This window comes from Homarus americanus, unplaced genomic scaffold (assembly GCF_018991925.1).
Source record: "Homarus americanus isolate GMGI-L3 unplaced genomic scaffold, GMGI_Hamer_2.0 scaffold55640, whole genome shotgun sequence".
Classification (NCBI taxonomy): Eukaryota; Metazoa; Arthropoda; class Malacostraca; order Decapoda; family Nephropidae; genus Homarus; species Homarus americanus.
The window spans coordinates 1,101,478-1,118,424 of record NW_024713650.1 but is presented as its reverse complement, the minus strand read 5'-3'; the positions used below and the strand labels follow the sequence as shown (position 1 = coordinate 1,118,424).

Here is a 16,947-nt window from a genome sequence, read left to right as displayed (position 1 = left end):
CTGCTACTCACCATTCACTTGTGCTCTAAATTATCATGCTGACCTATAATAAATGGCCAACCTTTATCTAGGCCAATTGAACAAAATTATTTTACAGATGTGACTTAAACAGAGGTTATAGGCAAAGGAGCCTACTGAAAATAATCATCTGATGGTTATGTATACCTGCAGTGTCTAGGTACATTGGAAACTGTATACCTACATGGCTTATTTACACCATATATTTATATAAAGCCTGTACCTACATTGTCTTTGTGTCAAAACAACTGTAAAGTTATATGACAATTTTACTAAAGATTAATATTATTATAATTATTATTATAAAAATACTGGAATATAATCCTAACACAAGTCTCATATGATTAATGAATACTCCAGGTTTTGATTTGGAAAACATTTCATATTTAATGTCCAGACTAAAAAAAATAGTAGATTTATTCATCCTATTTGGAATATATCACATGTACAGCCGCTCAAAATGCTATCTGTACTTTGGGTGTCGATGAATCTTAGAATGAAGACTGCGACTCCTGTTGTCTCAGAAGGGTTGCCATAATCCTTCCTCTGTTGTGTCATAATTACTATCTAGCATAATTCTGTAAAGATATTTATTTATCGACTGTACAATAAAATACTAGGGTGAGAAAAATATCACTTGTACATATAATATAAAATGGATATGAACAACAATTACAAGAAAATACTTATCATATACAGGTAATACACATAATAATACCCCAAGGATAACACAAACAGTCCAAAAATATCGAAGGTTGTCCTCAGCGCTATGGCATTAGAGGCTATTGGGTGAGATTAGCTGCTTCAGACAAGAGATGACAAAAACCTAACCTAACCAAACTGACCCAACCTCAGATTACGAGTATCGTCTGTCGGCAGGAACAATTTATCCCCGTAGTATTTAATATCAACAATAGAAACACAGCCGTCATTCCTACCGAGATTTACAAAGTGGTTTTCTTCCCGATTTAACTTTCCATTTTTTCCTCGTTACAACAGCGGATTGTTGTTCTCCTCATCAAAACAAATATAACAACGCTGATCACGATGAAAATAATTCCAAACAATAAAACGGAACCATTTTCTACACTTTTACAAAATTGTTGTGAAAATCTTGTTAAACCCTTATGAGAATTGAGTCATTCACTGGATATATTTCATTCCCTGAGAGTATATTAATACCTTATATTTTTTCCTCAGAGATTATAATACTGCCTTATTATTCTGGTTAGTCAGGCGTGTGTCAGCATTAGTGTCTGTGTGACTGTCAGCTGAGGCCAACAGCTGACAGTCAATCACTCCTACACCTTGTCACCATATCCTTGGAGGGAACGGAAAAAATAAACGATAAAATATCCCACTAATTTAATACCTTATTCTTATATCCTCTTAGTGTCAGTCATTTCCTTACACCTTGACAAATAACACCACCTGATTCTCACCTGGGGAAAGAAATTATACACAAATTACCGATAACCCACCTGTCGAAAAGTCAATATGATAACCAAATTGGACTCCAGATACCCGCTTTATGTAGGCTTCTAATGACACAACCAACACCTTAACTACCCTATAGAAGTCTTGTGAATGAGGGTAATTGGAAGACATGTATGAAAATCTTACCTTATTGGCTTAAAATTCACGACATAACTGGGAGAGCGGCTGTAACTCAGACACACACATACACAATGGCTCGCTTACTGTAGAGAATGTTGTGGCTCGGCAGCAGGACGCACAGAACACCATACTTGCATCCCTAACTTAACAAAACCTAGATTAACTTTATTTTCCACCAATGACCATGCATTATTTGATGTTATTTGAAGAGATTTAGTACGTGGATGTGGTTTCCTATACTTCAGTTCATTTGATTAGTTAGGAAAATATTAGTGACGTAAGGAATATAGCAATTTGTGAAATAGATTTGATTTTTTTTTACCTATGCACACCTTGTCTATACCAAGTAAGACATTCACGTTGGAGGTGATATGTGGATGCTAGAAATCCATTAGTATTCATATAGTACACATAACAACACAATAAGGTTAGGTAAATTATATTAAAGCTGAAAAGGGCACATAACTTGATAGATGGACACCAATCTTAGGAGCTAGCCAGGTGAAGCAGGAATTTGGAAGAGAACTAGCTTCCAGAACAGAGCAACAAAACCCCCCAGAACTGTCAATTTATTTAAGTAGCATCTTTATAGCTGATACTGAAGCACTGAAGCAAGACAATGAAACAAGACTGAAAACTGCTACCTTTAAAAGTTTTTTTGTGATGTCACTCCCCACCAACACGAGGGGACATAACTTCCAACTTACTCGCCTAGTTATCACGCAGAACGACCATCAGGAAATACTTCTTCACACACACACACACACACACACACACACACACACACACACACACACACACACACACACACACACACAGGCACTCACACACACACACACACACACACACACACACACACACACACACACACACACACACACACACACACACACACACACACACACACACACACACACACACACACACACTCTCACACACACACAGACACACACACGACACACACAGACACACACACGACATACTCAGACTCTCACAGACACTCACAGAAGAGTCAGGACAGGTGACAGACAGAAGCTTACCTCCCTCCCTCCATCACCTGCCTTAGTGACGTCATCACCAGGGATTTCCCAACACGCTCACCCACAATCATGCATACACAACACACAGTCATACAATCACGAACGTACACACACACACACACACACACACACACATATACACACATAGAATCATACATACACAAGTACAGTCTTACATACTGTATATACTCAGTCATACACACACACAAACACACACACACACACACACACACCTCTAATCTTCAAGTAATATTCCACAATAAAGTAAAAAAATGAGAAAATACCATAAAATTGTCTCCCTAACCCTAGCTTATAGGCCCCGCCCCCTCATTGCCCTATCCTTGCCCTATCCTTGCCCTATCATTGCCCGCCTCTCTACTGAATATATCATAAGACATATTGCAATTGAATCAACTTAGTAATACCATATATAACTACAAGATAATGATTTCTGAATATACCATGATTATATTGTAATGGGGTGGGGTGTGGGGTATGTGGGGTGGGGTGGGGGTAGGGTGGGTGTGGGGTAGGGAGGGGTGGGGTGTGGGGTGGGGTGTGGGGTGTGGGGTAGGTGGGGTGGGGGTGTAGGGGGGGGTAGTAGGTGGGGTGGGGTGGCTGGGGTATGGGGTAGGGTGGGTGGGGTGTGTGTGGTAGGTGGTGGGTATGGGTGGTGGGTGGGTGGGGTGGGTGTGGGGTGGGTGGGAGTGTATAATCGTCTGTCTGAATATGCCATGAAGGGCCGGGGCTTTATAGTAATTGTCCTTTTTCTTTTTTATATGAGTACTATTTCTGACTGTGTCGAGTGTTGCCTGAGTTATCGTCTTAAGTATGTATGAAGTGTGTGTGTGACTGTGTGTGTGTGTGTGTGTGTGTGTAAAGGTCTTGGGATGGGGGTAGGGAGGGAAAAGGAGGAGGGGGATAGGAGGGAAGGTGAATGGTGGTGAGATGAAGGGATAGAAGGAAGGTGATAGGGAGGGAAGGTGAAGGAGGAGATGGAAGGAAAGTTAGGAGGGGAAGATGAGGGGATGGAGGTAAAGAGGGTAGGGGTTCAAGGTAGGTGGAGGAGGGGAGGAGAGAAAAGTAAAATAAACATCAACTTAACTTCTATGAATTATAAACTTCTCTGTAATCGAGTTATGGAAGCATTAGACCCCCCAGTCTCTCTTACAAACGTTCAACTATAAATTTTCATGAAAATCAAGCGAGAACTTATATTAGATTAGTTTCCCCTAAAATTTGTTCGTTTTCCCTAATCAATAATGTTAAATAATTGATGGCATTTATTTTATTATTCATGCAAGTAATCAATGAATTAGTGTAATAAATATTTTAGTAATTCTATAGTGTTTTTTATTACTATTTATCTATTCTTTAATACTAAGATGACACTAGGGAAACACTCTAGGCTAATGTAAACATAGCATTATAGAAAACGACGGAACATCAATATTCATTTGAGATATTTTAAACATTAGTCAGTCCTGAGATTAATTGTACTCTCGTATATTAAAAAAAAAAACATCATAATTGACAATTGGTTTGTGTTAACTGCATACGATAATAAAGGAGTAGGTAAGGCAGTCAGTGTTAAGGTCATCTTCACCCCACCCCCACCTCGGGAGATAATAGTAAATAAACAATGATTATTCCTTACCAGGGATAATTTATGCTTGAATGAACACCAGCAACTATCATTATTATCATATGTATCAAAATCCAGTAATTATAGTACACACACACAACCTGTTTTCATTGCAAGTGACGTAACGAGTGAGAGAAAGCGACCGTATTCACGTTACTCTGCCATGAATGGTGTCAGGAGCTTTGTCGGACATGAATTACCATAATAATGAGGGTAGACACACGTCACTCTCACGCATGGCCAGTAATTATTTCATGGACGGAGAGGGTGTTTGTCAGTTTAGTCTGATACCTCTAGATTTCCTGTTGGTTAGGTTTGGTTAGGTTAGGTTAGGTTAAGTTAAATTTGGTTAACTTATACAAGGAGTTAATTTTGATCCTGTGAAAAGGTGTGGCCAGGTGTAAGGTAAATGTAGGTAAATTGTAGGTAAATTACAGGTAAATGTAGGTAAGTCATTAACTCATTCACACAGAGGATGTCTTCTAATCCGGAAGTGTGATGACGTAGTTGTTTCCTGTCGTTCCCGCGCTTTTTTTATTTTTCCCTTTTTGTGGGAAACCTGAGGCCCACACCGGAAGTTGTTAGTTAGATTTTTGGCGGTAATTACTCGCACGCTTGTGACTTGGTGCGTCCAGATGAACTGACTGTGTGAATCTTTGTGTGATGTAGAGTTAGGGGTTTCTTCTCTCTCTCCGTTAAAGATTCAAGTGACTGAACACCATCACCACCATCACTATCACCATCATCACCACCATCATCACCACCATCATCACCACCATCAAAGACATATAAGAGAGATAGTGGGGGGAGGGGGAGAATAAGGGAGGGGGTGGTGGAAGTAGAGGGGGGGTATTACCATCACATGACAAGGGGGATGGAAGGGGTAGGGAGAAGGAGGGGGAGGTGCAGTGAGAGGGGAGGGAAGGAGAGGGAGAGAGGGGAGAGGGGAGAGAGGGGGAGAGGGAGGTTAATAGTGTTTGTTTCCGTTCTGTAGAGGAAATCTATTCAGGTATCAATTCTTTACAGATGTGTAGTACTGTGTGTGTGTGTGTGTGTGTGTGTGTGTGTGTGCACCTGAAATAAAGAGAGAGAGTTGATATAAAACAATAATGGTGAACCTGTGACTTGTCTTATATCGGGGTTGGTAAACTGGAGGTGATGGGGAGGAGGAGGGAGAGGAGGGAGGGAGGGGGAGGGAGGGAGGAGGTGAGGAGGGGAGTGGGAGGGAGGGGGGAGGGAGGAGGGGGAGGGAGGGAGGGGGGAGGAGGGAGAGGAGGAGGGAGGGAGGGAGAGGGAGGGAAGGAGGAGGGAGGGAGGGAGGGAGGGAGGGAGGGAGGGTGGAGGGGGGAGGGAGGAGGGGGAGGGAGGGAGGGGAGGGAGGGGGGGGGAAATCCTTATCATCTCTTCATTCATTCATTCATATCTCAGCCCCAGCACGGTGGTTGTGTCCTGCACACTCAAATGACCGCCATTTTAGTTCTATCTTCCTGACAAATTACCTATACGTGAGGTGCGTGACAGGTGTGTGATAGGTGTGTGACAGGTGTGACAGGTGTGTGATAGGTGTGTGTGACAGGTGGACAGGTGTGTGATAGTGTGTGACAGGTGTGACAGGTATGCACAGGTGTGCATGTTACAGTACGTGACAGGTGTGTGATAGGTGTGTGATAGGTATGTGACAGGTGTGTGACAGGTGTGACAGGTGTGTGATAGGTGTGTGACAGGTGTGTGACAGGTATGTGACAGGTGTGTGACAGGTATGTGACAGGTGTGTGATAGGGCTTGTAATGGCGTCGTGATGGTACTGTGACTCGACTGGAATCAGATTTGTGGTGAAAATACTTGAGTGTGTTGTGAAAATAACTCGTCTCTATATGACAAACCGATGTGCGTAACTGGCTTCGCCTGGCTGATGACGCCTGGCGAACGCGTGCCAGTGGTTTCTTCTCAGATGTAATTGTCTCAAGGTCCGCTGGAGGGAGAAGGAGGAGGAGGGAGGGAGAGAAGAATGGGGGAGGAGGGACGGAGGGAGAGAAGAATGGGGAGGAGGAGGAGGGAGGAGAGAGGTAAGGACTAAAGAAGGAAGGAAGAAAGGCACAAACACACACACACACACACACACACACACACACACACAAACACACACACACACACACACACACACACACACACACACACACAGACAAAGGAGGCAAACAGAGAGAGAGAGAGAGAGAGAGAGAGAGAGACCCCCAGCAGGAACACCTTGCCTCATCACCTGAACCTCCAACACACGCCCTGGCACGAGCTGCCCCAACACTACGAGACTCTCCTGCATCTTGAAGGAGTCATACTAGTTGAGAACCTTATAGTAAAATGTGTGTCTAGTTCACCCTAGTGTGTCTCAGAGCTGTGTTCACCCTAAAGTGTCTCAGAGCTGTGTTCACCCCTAGTGTCTCAGAGCTGTGTCACTAATCTTTTAGTGTGTCATAGAGCTGTTCACAATCTCTAGTGTGTCTCAGGAGCCAGGTTCACCCTTAGTGTGTCTCTAGAGCTGTGTTCTCACTCCTAGTGTGTCCTAGAGAGCCGTGTTCACCTTAGTGGCCCTAGCTGTGTTCACCCTAGTGTGTCTCAGGAGCTGTGTTCACCCCCAGTGTGTCTCAGAGCTGTGTCTTTCACCCCAGTGCCCTGAGCTGTGTTCACCCTAGTGTGTCTCAGAGCTGTGTTCACCCTAGTGTGTCTCAGAGCTGTGTTCACCCTAGTGTGTCTCAGAGCTGTGTTCACCCTAGTGTGTCTCAGAGCTGTGTTCACCCTATATCATCAGAGCTAAATATACCTCCAGGTCATACTAGGGTGAACACCAAGTCATACTCAAGCAACAAGAAGTCGAGTCACCCTAACCTAACCTAACGTAACCTAACGTAACGTAACGTAACGTAACCTAACGTAACGTAACGTAACCTAAACTAACCTAATATCAATATAACGTCACAAATAATGTATATGTCTTTCATTCAATGGCGATATAGAAACAGGTTTTGTCTGTCTGTCTGTTTGACCTCCAAGTTCTAAAGGTCATGTTAGTAATGTTTTTGTCGACCTCTGGTGAGTGTGTGTGTGTGTGTGTGTGTGTGTGAACCTCAGCGCGTGTCTTAAATTACTCTCTTCCGATAAGACACACACACACACACACACACACACACACACACACACACACACACACACACACACACACACACAAAACATAATGAATCAGACAGCAAATTGCAACACAGGCATTCCCTCTCTCCCTCCCTCCCTCTCTTACATTTCCCTCCCTCTCTCTCCCTCTTTTTAAAACTCTCCTCTCACACACACACACACACTCTCCTTCCCTCCCTTCCTTTCTCTCTCCCTCCATCCCTCTCTCCCTTCATCTCTCTCCCTCTCCCACCATCTTCCCCTCTCCTTTCTTCTCTCTTCCCTCCCCATCTCCTCCATTCTCTCCCTCCTCTCCCCCTTCTATCTCTTCTCTCCCACCGGAAATGAGGAACAGGTGTCACGCTCCCGGCTCCAGTGTTGCCATATAAGGGGTAACTATATCCCAGGCGCAGGAGATGGCAACACTGTTTTCTTTCTACCCGATAAAACAAATGAACATCGAATTATAAACTATATAAGATACAATGAGGCTATAGTAATTTAAGGCTCATTAGGGAGTGTTAATTATTCTGATGAGGTTTAATTGGGTTGTTTTAGCGGCAAAGGGTCGTTAAGTTGGATTGCCATGGAGGAATGAGACGAACTACACAATGGATCGTTAGCTGTGCTCCTTCCGGTAGTCCGCTATGCCGGGTGTACTGAGGTGTAGAGGGGGTGTAGCTTAGCTTAGTATACTGGTGTTTAGCTTGACACTTTCTTGATCCCAGTACGATACTTTCCTAACCTTGTATACGACACTTCCCATAACCATCTTACGCAACGATACTTTCTGAAACGTGGACGACTGTGTGTCACCAAGGAGCCAGACAGACAGACAGACGGACAGACATCCAGACGGACAGACAGACAGACAATGTCAACAAAGGCTGGGGACACGCCGCAAATTAGGAGGTTTTCACACCACCTTGAAAATTTAACTTCAACCCAACACTCAAGCGGACATATTTCTGGTTAGGTTTGGTTAGGTTTGGTTAGGTTTGGTTTGGTTAGGTTTGGTTAGGTTTGGTTAGGTTTGGTTAGGTTTGGTTTGGTTAGGTTTGGTTAGGTTAGGTTAGGTTAGGTTAGGTTTGGTTAGGTTTGGTTAGGTTTGGTTAAGTTAGGTTTGGTTATGTTTGGTTTGGTTAGGTTTGGTTAGGTTAGGTTAGGTTAGGTTAGGTCATTAGGGCTCTGCTAGGCTCTGGTTGAAGTTTCTGGTTAGGTTAGGGTTTGCTAGGGTTTTGGGTTAGGGCTTGTTAGGCTTGGCTTGGGCTAGGCTCTGTTGAGGTTAGGTTTGGTTAGGTTAGGTTTGGTTAGGTTTGGTTAGGTTATGTTAGGTTAGGTTTGGTTAGGTTTGGTTAGGTTAGGTTTGGTTAGGTTTGTAATGTTTATTTTATGGTTTCAGGTATGTATGGAACAGGTAAATGATACAGTACAGGTATAATTATAGGTACAAATACAGGTAAAACCACAATTACAGGTAAGTCTACAGGTAAAGGTGTAGGTGTACAGTAGAGCATTATATTACGTCACTGTAAACATTTAGGAGGTAAGGCCAATCATTCTATTTCTGTATATTATTATTATTATTATTATTATTATTATTATTCTCTTGTGTATTATTTCTGTGTTGAAGTTATTTTAATGTGTCTATCTGTGTGGTGTGTAGAGAGAGAGAGAGAGAGAGAGAGAGAGAGAGAGAGAGAGAGAGAGAGAGAGAGAGAGAGAGAGAGAGAGAGAGAGAGAGAGAGAGAGAGAGAGAGAGAGAGAGAGAGAGAGAGAGAGAGAGAGAGACTTAAAGCAGTTCCTATCTCAGTGTCTAGAGTAATGCTGCTAATTTCAGTCAGTAGATGGCGCTGACGTAAGAGGGAGGACTGGCCGAGGAGGACACATTACTAGTTACTATGGGAGGGAGTTTCTCGTCTTATATGGTCATAGGCTCGTCTCTTCCTCTTAACACCTTGGTCAATGTTTACATGAATCTATCTTTTGTTTTCATTAGTTGGTATTTATTTTCTGTTCCGGAATGGTGGAAAATAAGTGGAAATTAAGTGCCGGGTGAAATATAAGTGAAGTGAGTTAAATAAGTAGTTTTGGGGGTAATAAAGTGAGTTAAATAAGTAGAATGTAGGAATAAGTGTTTAAGAATTCACTCATACATACATACAGGAGTTGAGAGGGAGGTAGACAGGTGTAGACAGGTAGACAGGTGTAGACAGTTTGGTGGTGGTGGTCAGATGCTCACAGATACTTGTCAAGGGAGAGGTTGACCCATACGAATTTAGTAGTGTATGTATGTATGTATGTATGTATGTATGTATGTACGGAAGGTGCAGGTGTCGAATTAACGAGAGAAAGGTCAAAGGCTGTTAACACCTGGGAGTCACACGTGTACATTTGACCTCACCTGACCCCTACAATACGACCATTGTTCCCCCAGGTCACTTAGGCTTATAGGATGGGGGGTGAGGGGGGGTGAGAGGTGAGGGAGGGGGAGAGGGGGGGTGAGGTGAGGGAGGGGGAGAGGGGGGGGGTGAGGAGGTGAGGAGGGGTGGAGGGAGGGGTGAGGGGTGAGGGAAGGGAGAGGTGAGGGAGGGGTGAGGTGAGGGAGGGGTGAGGGGTAGGAGGGGGAAAAAAAAAAAAAGAGGGGGTGAGGGGGGTAAGGGTGGGAGGGAGGGGAGAGGGGTAGAGGGGAGAGGGGTGAGGGAGGGGAGAGGGGTGAGGGGGAGGGAGAGGGAGGGGGAGAGGTGGGGGGGGGGGGGGGGAGAGGGGTGAGGGAGGGGGTGAGAGAAGAAGTAATGTTTGTTTTCTCTACATTTCGTTCAGTCTGGGCTGCTTCAGTAACCATCATCCGTTTTCTATACTCTTAGTTTGTTGTCTAATTAGTTGTGGGATTTAAATGGACTTTTATTTGTTGGGTGGAAGGTTAGGGTAGTTAGTTATTTAGCTAATTGGGTAGTTAAGATGATGAATTAGTTGGGTGGATAATTTCATGAGTTTAAGAGATCATTAGTGAGATAATTACTCGGATTATTGGATGATTGAATTAGTTAAGTACTTTGTTAGTGTTATATCGTGTTGATTTGATGTTAATGTTAGGTTAGGTTAAGTTACGTTAGGTTAGGTTAAGTTAGACCAGGTAGAGTTTTAGGTTAGGTTAGGTTATTCAGCTTCTTCTTGGACCGATACAGGTAGATAAATGATGACGTTGGCAACACTGGTTAAGGAAAGGTTTAAACATGTCATTCATTCAGTGTTGGCGGGAAATGGTCGATAATTATTAATGAGTGTTCAGGTGAGATAAACTGGGGGGGGAGGGGATCTACAGGTAATTGTTATTGTTTGTTGTTGTTATTATTATTGTAGTTATTATTAATAGTTAAGGCACTATTATTATTATTATTATTATTATTATTATTATTATTATTCTCTCAAATTCTTCCTCCCCCTCACCTCCTCCCCCCACCAAACACCTGTATCTCATCAACCAGGTGGTACAGTAATCAGGGTGAGGCGGTGGGGGGGCTAGCTTAAGTGTAAGGAACGGGGAGTAGGGAGGGGGGAGGGCTGATCATTATTGTCACCTTGAAGTTCAGCCTCTGCTTCAACAGTTGAGGCAGAGGGAAGGTGAAATGACCTCCACAAGGGTCAAATGAGGATCTGTCTGTCACCAGGTGTAGGGGGGAGTGGTTAGTTGACGTTTCTAACCTGTGATGATAATTGTGATATTACTACTACTACTACTACTACCACTACTACTACTACTACTACCATCACTACTATACTATCACCACTACTACTACTACTTAGCCTCTAGTGCAGAACAGAATCGAATCCACTAATTTCTTTTTTATAAATGATTCCGACTTTGTCCCCCTTCCTTGCTTCCCTCTCCTCCCCCACCTCCTTCTCCTCTACTTCCCTCTCCTCTCCCAACGTGATCAACCTCTCTCTCCTCCTACATCTCCTCTCTCCTCTATCTTCTCCCTCTCTCTCCCTCTCTCTCTCCCTGACTCCCCCTAGTGTGTGTGTTTGGTGTCTGAGTGTTGACACAACTCGAGGTAGGATGATCCCTAACTCACACACTCTTATCCCTCCCTCTCACCTGACCTTCCCTCCCTCTCATCTCCCCCTCTCCCCCTCATCTCTCCCTCCCTCCTTCTTCGTTCTGAGATGTAGAGAAGTGAGAGAAAAGATAAAGGAGAGGAACAGACTCATCGAAGGAGTGTGAGGAGAAGGAGAAGGAGGAGGAAGAGGAGGAGGAGGAGGAAGAGGAGGAGGAGAAGGAGGAGGAAGAGGAGGAGGAGAAGGAGGAGGAGGAGGAGGTAGTATAGTCTTCCTCCTTACTGGATGTCTTATACCCAACAGCGTCACCAATACATACATCTTACTCCGCCCGGAAGGTTAGGTTAGGTTAGGTTAGGTATGACGTGACAGTAATGCAGTCACGTCTAGGTGGCACGAGGGGCGACCATTATTATTATTAGATAGGTGGATGGTGAGGGAGGGAGGGAGGGAGAGAGGAGGGAGGGAGGGAGGAGGAGGGAGGGAGAGGAGGAGGGAAGGGAGGGAGGGAGAGAGAGAGGGAGGGAGGGAGGTGTAATAATATTCATCAGTAAGGAAAAATACAGGTATTATTCCTCTACCTTACACCTCTCACCTATACCTTACACCTCTCACCTATACCTTACACCTCTCACCTTCCCTCTCCCCCTCCCACCCTCTCACCGCCCGCCTTCTCAGGACCCACTTGCCTGAGTGGCACTTGAGTGAGGGTGAAGAATGTGGAGTACTAGGGAAGTGTCACTCTGTTTACACTTATAAGGACTCACCACTACCTTATATTTTCTTAGCGTACCTGTTGTAATGTTCTGCTGGAGGTCTGTCTCTGTCTGTCTGTCTGTCTCTCTGTGTCTGTCAGTCTGTCTGTATCTGTCTGTCTCTCTGTATCTGTCAGTCTGTCTGTGTCTGTCTGTCTATCTGTGTCTGTCTGTCTCTCTGTGTCTGTATCTGTCAGTCTATCTGTGTCTGTCTGTCTCTCTGTATCTGTCAGTCTATCTGTGTCTGTCTGTCTCTCTGTATCTGTCAGTCTATCTGTGTCTGTCTGTCTCTCTGTATCTGTCAGTCTATCTGTCTGTCTTCGTCTGTCTGTGTCTCTCTTCTGTGTCTCTCTATCTGTCTCTCTTGCTCTCTCTCTCTCTCTCTGTCTGTTTACCTTTCTACCTGTCTCTCTCTATCTATCAAGGCATACAGTGAGAGACAGACAGAGAATACAGTTTTACGTACATGGATGAAGAAGCACACACACGCACACACACACACACACATCTATCTATCATTACGATACACAGTATAAACAAGTCTTGTTTACTTCTGTAATATAATTTCTACAGGTTATTGAAATAGATCTTTATGACATTAAGTTCTACGAGATTTTGTTTGCGAGTAAATCAACCAAAGCACGTAGTTGGGTGTGTGTGTGTGTGTGTGTGTGTGTGTGTGTGTGTGTGTGTGTGTGTGTGTGTGTGTGTGTGTGTGTGTGTGAATTTACATACGTAGCTGCTTGTTATGCAAATTGTTCATGTAAGTGTTCACGGGGAACAAAGTCACACTACTGTTCTATCAGCAGCGCCGGATTAGTCTTACTTCCTAAAATGTTTTTAATGACATTTCATTCCTAAAAGGCACCAACAAAGCTCTCCTTTCATTGGGCGGGGCTAGTGACGCGCTCTAAGCCCCGCCCATCTACTCTCTCATTGGTTTAGAGCCTCAAGATACATGTTCATTGGTGGAGAGTGATATTATGCTTCAGTAAATACACTCATCAGTTTTCTAGTAAACATATAATTAAAGCTTTATCAAATGTGTTTAATGGATAACGATTTGTATATTGAATTGTATGAAGCATTTAGTAGATCTAGATAACTAAAATATAAAGAAACCGAAATAGAGAACAGTACTTACTTTAAATGGAAAACTTCGTGCATGTGGCAACTGTTTGTGAGATCAAGGTGGGGCGCGGGCCAGCAGGTGTGGAGGCCCCTCAGTAATCTCAGGTGGGCGCTGGTGTGAGGACGTCTAAGGAGGGTTCCCGTACCTCTGGATAACTGCCGTGTCTTGAGGTAACTTACGTGTCCACATCGTCACTGACGGAGTAAACATAACGTGGCGGGATGGAGTTAGCCACTGAGCGGCCGCCCTCCTACAGCCAGGTCCCCTCCGCAGCCTCCAGCCTCTCTGAATTTAACGAGGTAAGTTGTGTTGTAAATACTTAACACAAATATGTGAATTAATGATATATTTACACCTCCATCATAACCGTATCATGCAGCGGCTACTTAAGGTATAATGCCGGATGTTGTGAAGCCCAGATGGATGCTAATTATGTCCCATTTTAATAATTTTGTATTTGGTAAACAGATGAAACATGATCAACACAATAATATCATTAGTGTCTGTGTGTAAACAAAGTGGTGGTGTTATAGATGTGGCTGGACCTGGAGTCTGTGTTGCTGGACGAGACCCGCTCTGACATGTTCCCAGGGGGCGCCTCTCCCATGTCTTACCCCCCTACGCCGCCCATCCCTGAGTGTGAGCAGGACGTGTGTGCTACCCAACAAAAGTGTGGCGTTGCTCCACTGCCGCCCATAGCCTCCGCCTTCTCCTCTGCTAAGAACGACTTCGAACAGGTGCGTATCAGGTGTCTCAGTTAAGGTGTCGTGTGGGTCCCGGCCCTAATAGGTCCCTTCCCTTATAGGGCCTCACCTCAAATGGGGTCCACGCCTAATAGGTTAGATTAGGTTAAGTTGGAGGCTATTGGAAGTGGGTCCATTTAACCTACAGCACTTGGTGAGGAGGACTGTGTGTAGCTGATGGAGGCCCAGTCCTCATGGTTAGTTAAAGTGATGTAAGAGAGTTAGGTCAGGAGTAGTGTGTCAGCCTGTGTGTCTCATCTACAGTGTTTGTCCCCTGCAGGTGGTGCCTCAGCTGCCTCACCACAGGCACCAGCGTCAACACCACCAATACCACCACCAACAACAAGAGCAGTATGGTTGTGTGGCGGCCGGAGGTGTGTACTCTGGCTACCACTACCACTACCCACACCCTGCAGCTATGGCCACCCCTTACACTACTACCCACACCGCCCACGACCCCCATACTACTTCCCAAATTCCCCACACTTCCGCCCACGCTGCCTACACCACCGCCCACGCTGCGTATACCACCACCCAGGCTACTCCCAATACAACTCCGGCCATCAACCACCCCACCCACACCACCGCCCACACCGCCGCCCACGCGACCTTTGGCACCCTGTATCAGTACTGGGGAGGCTCGGGCGTGGTCTTGACGCCACCGTCGTCACCTCACGCCCCAGGCATCGTGGCCGCACCAGTGCTGTGTCCTCCCGCGCTGCCGCCCTCCACCACGCCCACACCCCCACGTCCACGGAGACGACGCGCCCGGAGACGAGTCATCATCCACAACTGCCCACATCCCGGCTGCGTCAAGACCTACACGAAGTCGTCCCACCTGAAGGCGCACCTGAGGACCCATACGGGGGAGAAGCCCTACACCTGTAAGTGGAAAGGCTGTGGGTGGAAGTTCGCCAGGTCGGACGAACTGACTCGCCACTACCGTAAACACACTGGCGATCGTCCCTTCCAGTGTAGACTGTGTGAGAGAGCCTTCTCCCGCTCTGACCATCTGAGTCTGCACATGAAGCGGCACATAGCTCTCTGATCTGACTCATGAAGCGGCACATAGCTCTCTGATCTGACTCGTGAAGCGGCACATAGCTCTCTGATCTGACTCATGAAGCGGCACATAGCTCTCTGATCTGACTCTGGCGAAGCGGCACATAGCTCTCTGATCTGACTCATGAAGCGGCACATAGCTCTCGATCTGACTCATGAAGCGGCACATAGCTCTCTGATCTGACTCATGAAGCGGCACATAGCTCTCTGATCTGACTCATGAAGCGGCACATAGCTCTCTGATCGACTCATGAAGCGGCACATAGCTCGATCTGACTCATGAAGCGGCACATAGCTTCGATCTGACTCATGAAGCGGCACATAGCTCTCTGATCTGACTCATGAAGCGGCACATAGCTCTCTGATCTGACTCATGAAGCGGCACATAGCTCTCTGATCTGACTCTGTCTACATGTGAGTGAACTATTACTCTTTATAATGACTCTAAACGACTCTAATTAATTTCTAGTCTCTACCAACACAAAGTTGACTCTAACTGACTCTGACTGACTCAACAGAGAGGTGAGGGTCGAGGAATTCTGACTCACTAAAATCCATTCTGGAAATTTTAACGAAGGCGCAAATATTTGGGATAAGTGAGAGTACAGTGCTGTATATATGTACACACACACACACACACACACACACATATTTTATACATGTGTGTGTGTATATATGTGTGCGTGTGTGTATGTATGTGTGTATATATAAGCATGTGTGTGTGTGTGTAAATATGCATGTGTGTATGTAATGTATATATGTGTGCGTGTAGATATATGCATGTGTGTATATATGCATGTATGTATGTATGTATAGTGATATATGTTATTGTAATATAGTTAACATTTCTATATTGTTTCCCTCAAAGGTAAATAATTAAACCTGTTTCTTTATATAAACTTTTCCAATGTTAAATTTAGTTTACCCTGATGTTAAAAACTTTGATCTAATGTTTATGTTTATTAAATAATTTTAGTCATATTAATAAAGTGATTTTTGTATATTTTTTAACAATAAATTTGACTCGATTTTAAAGGATTTTAATTTACTTTACAAATTTGATTCGATTTTAATCTAAGTATCTGTCTGTCTTTCTCTCTCTCACTCTATCTGTCTGTCTCTCATTCTCTTTATCTATCTCTCTCTCTCACTCTCTCTCTCTCTCTCTCATCTCTCTCTCTCTCTCTCTCTCTCTCTCTCTCTCTCTCTCTCTCTCTCTCTCTAATCAGGTATATATTGGGTCTTCACAACCTCTAAACTATACATAATACAGACCATCATCATGTACACAGCCCAGTATACATGCTTGTGTATAAATATGTATATACTTAACACAGTGTATATGCGTATACATCAACTATGTATAAAATTGTAACTTGCATTTTGTTTTATGAATAAATTGTTGGGACATAAATGATTTTTTATTTTTATTGTTATTGTTGTTGTTGTTTTGGTGATTGGTTTAACTAGGAGGGTTGGTTTAACTAGAGGGGTTGATTTAACTAGAGGGATTGGTTTAACTAGAGGGATTGGTTTAACTAGAGGGGTTTAACTAGAGGGGTTGGTTTAACTAGAGGGGTTGGTTTAACTAGAGGGATTGGTTAAACTAGAGGGTTGGTTTAACTAGAGGGTTGGTTTAACTAGAGGGTTGGTTTAACTAGAGGGTTGGTTAACTAGAGGGATTGGTTTAACTAGGAGGTTGGTTTAACTAGAG

The 16,947-nt window shown here is 44.3% G+C and overlaps 2 protein-coding genes across 8 annotated transcripts in view; one reads left to right on the top strand and one right to left on the bottom strand.

The window, feature by feature from the left end:
• Window positions 1-1,715, bottom strand: part of LOC121872628 (DENN domain-containing protein Crag-like) — a 41,658-nt gene extending 39,943 nt beyond the window's left edge. For all 7 annotated transcript variants that reach the window (XM_042375546.1, XM_042375562.1, XM_042375589.1 and 4 more), the window contains exon 1: window positions 1,642-1,715. The gene's annotated coding sequence lies outside the window, so the exon portion shown is untranslated. The remainder of the gene's footprint in view (window positions 1-1,641) is intronic.
• An 11,825-nt stretch (window positions 1,716-13,540) lies between these two features.
• LOC121874202 (Kruppel-like factor 2) lies at window positions 13,541-15,303 on the top strand. Its single transcript, XM_042378221.1, has 3 exons — window positions 13,541-13,727; window positions 13,962-14,165; window positions 14,452-15,303. Exons 1-3 carry the CDS (start codon window positions 13,650-13,652, stop codon window positions 15,217-15,219), a joined length of 1,050 nt encoding a protein of 349 aa, XP_042234155.1. The 5' UTR covers window positions 13,541-13,649; the 3' UTR covers window positions 15,220-15,303.
• Window positions 15,304-16,947: the final 1,644 nt, after the last annotated feature.

Bases quoted from the DNA above. Each gene is read 5' to 3' on its own strand.
- LOC121874202 (XM_042378221.1), top strand. From the start codon at position 13,650: ATGGAGTTAGCCACTGAGCGGCCGCCCTCCTACAGCCAGGTCCCCTCC. The intron at 13,728-13,961 runs GTAAGTTGTGTT...GTGGTGTTATAG, and splicing joins GCCTCTCTGAATTTAACGAG to ATGTGGCTGGACCTGGAGTC. The intron at 14,166-14,451 runs GTGCGTATCAGG...TGTCCCCTGCAG, and splicing joins CTAAGAACGACTTCGAACAG to GTGGTGCCTCAGCTGCCTCA.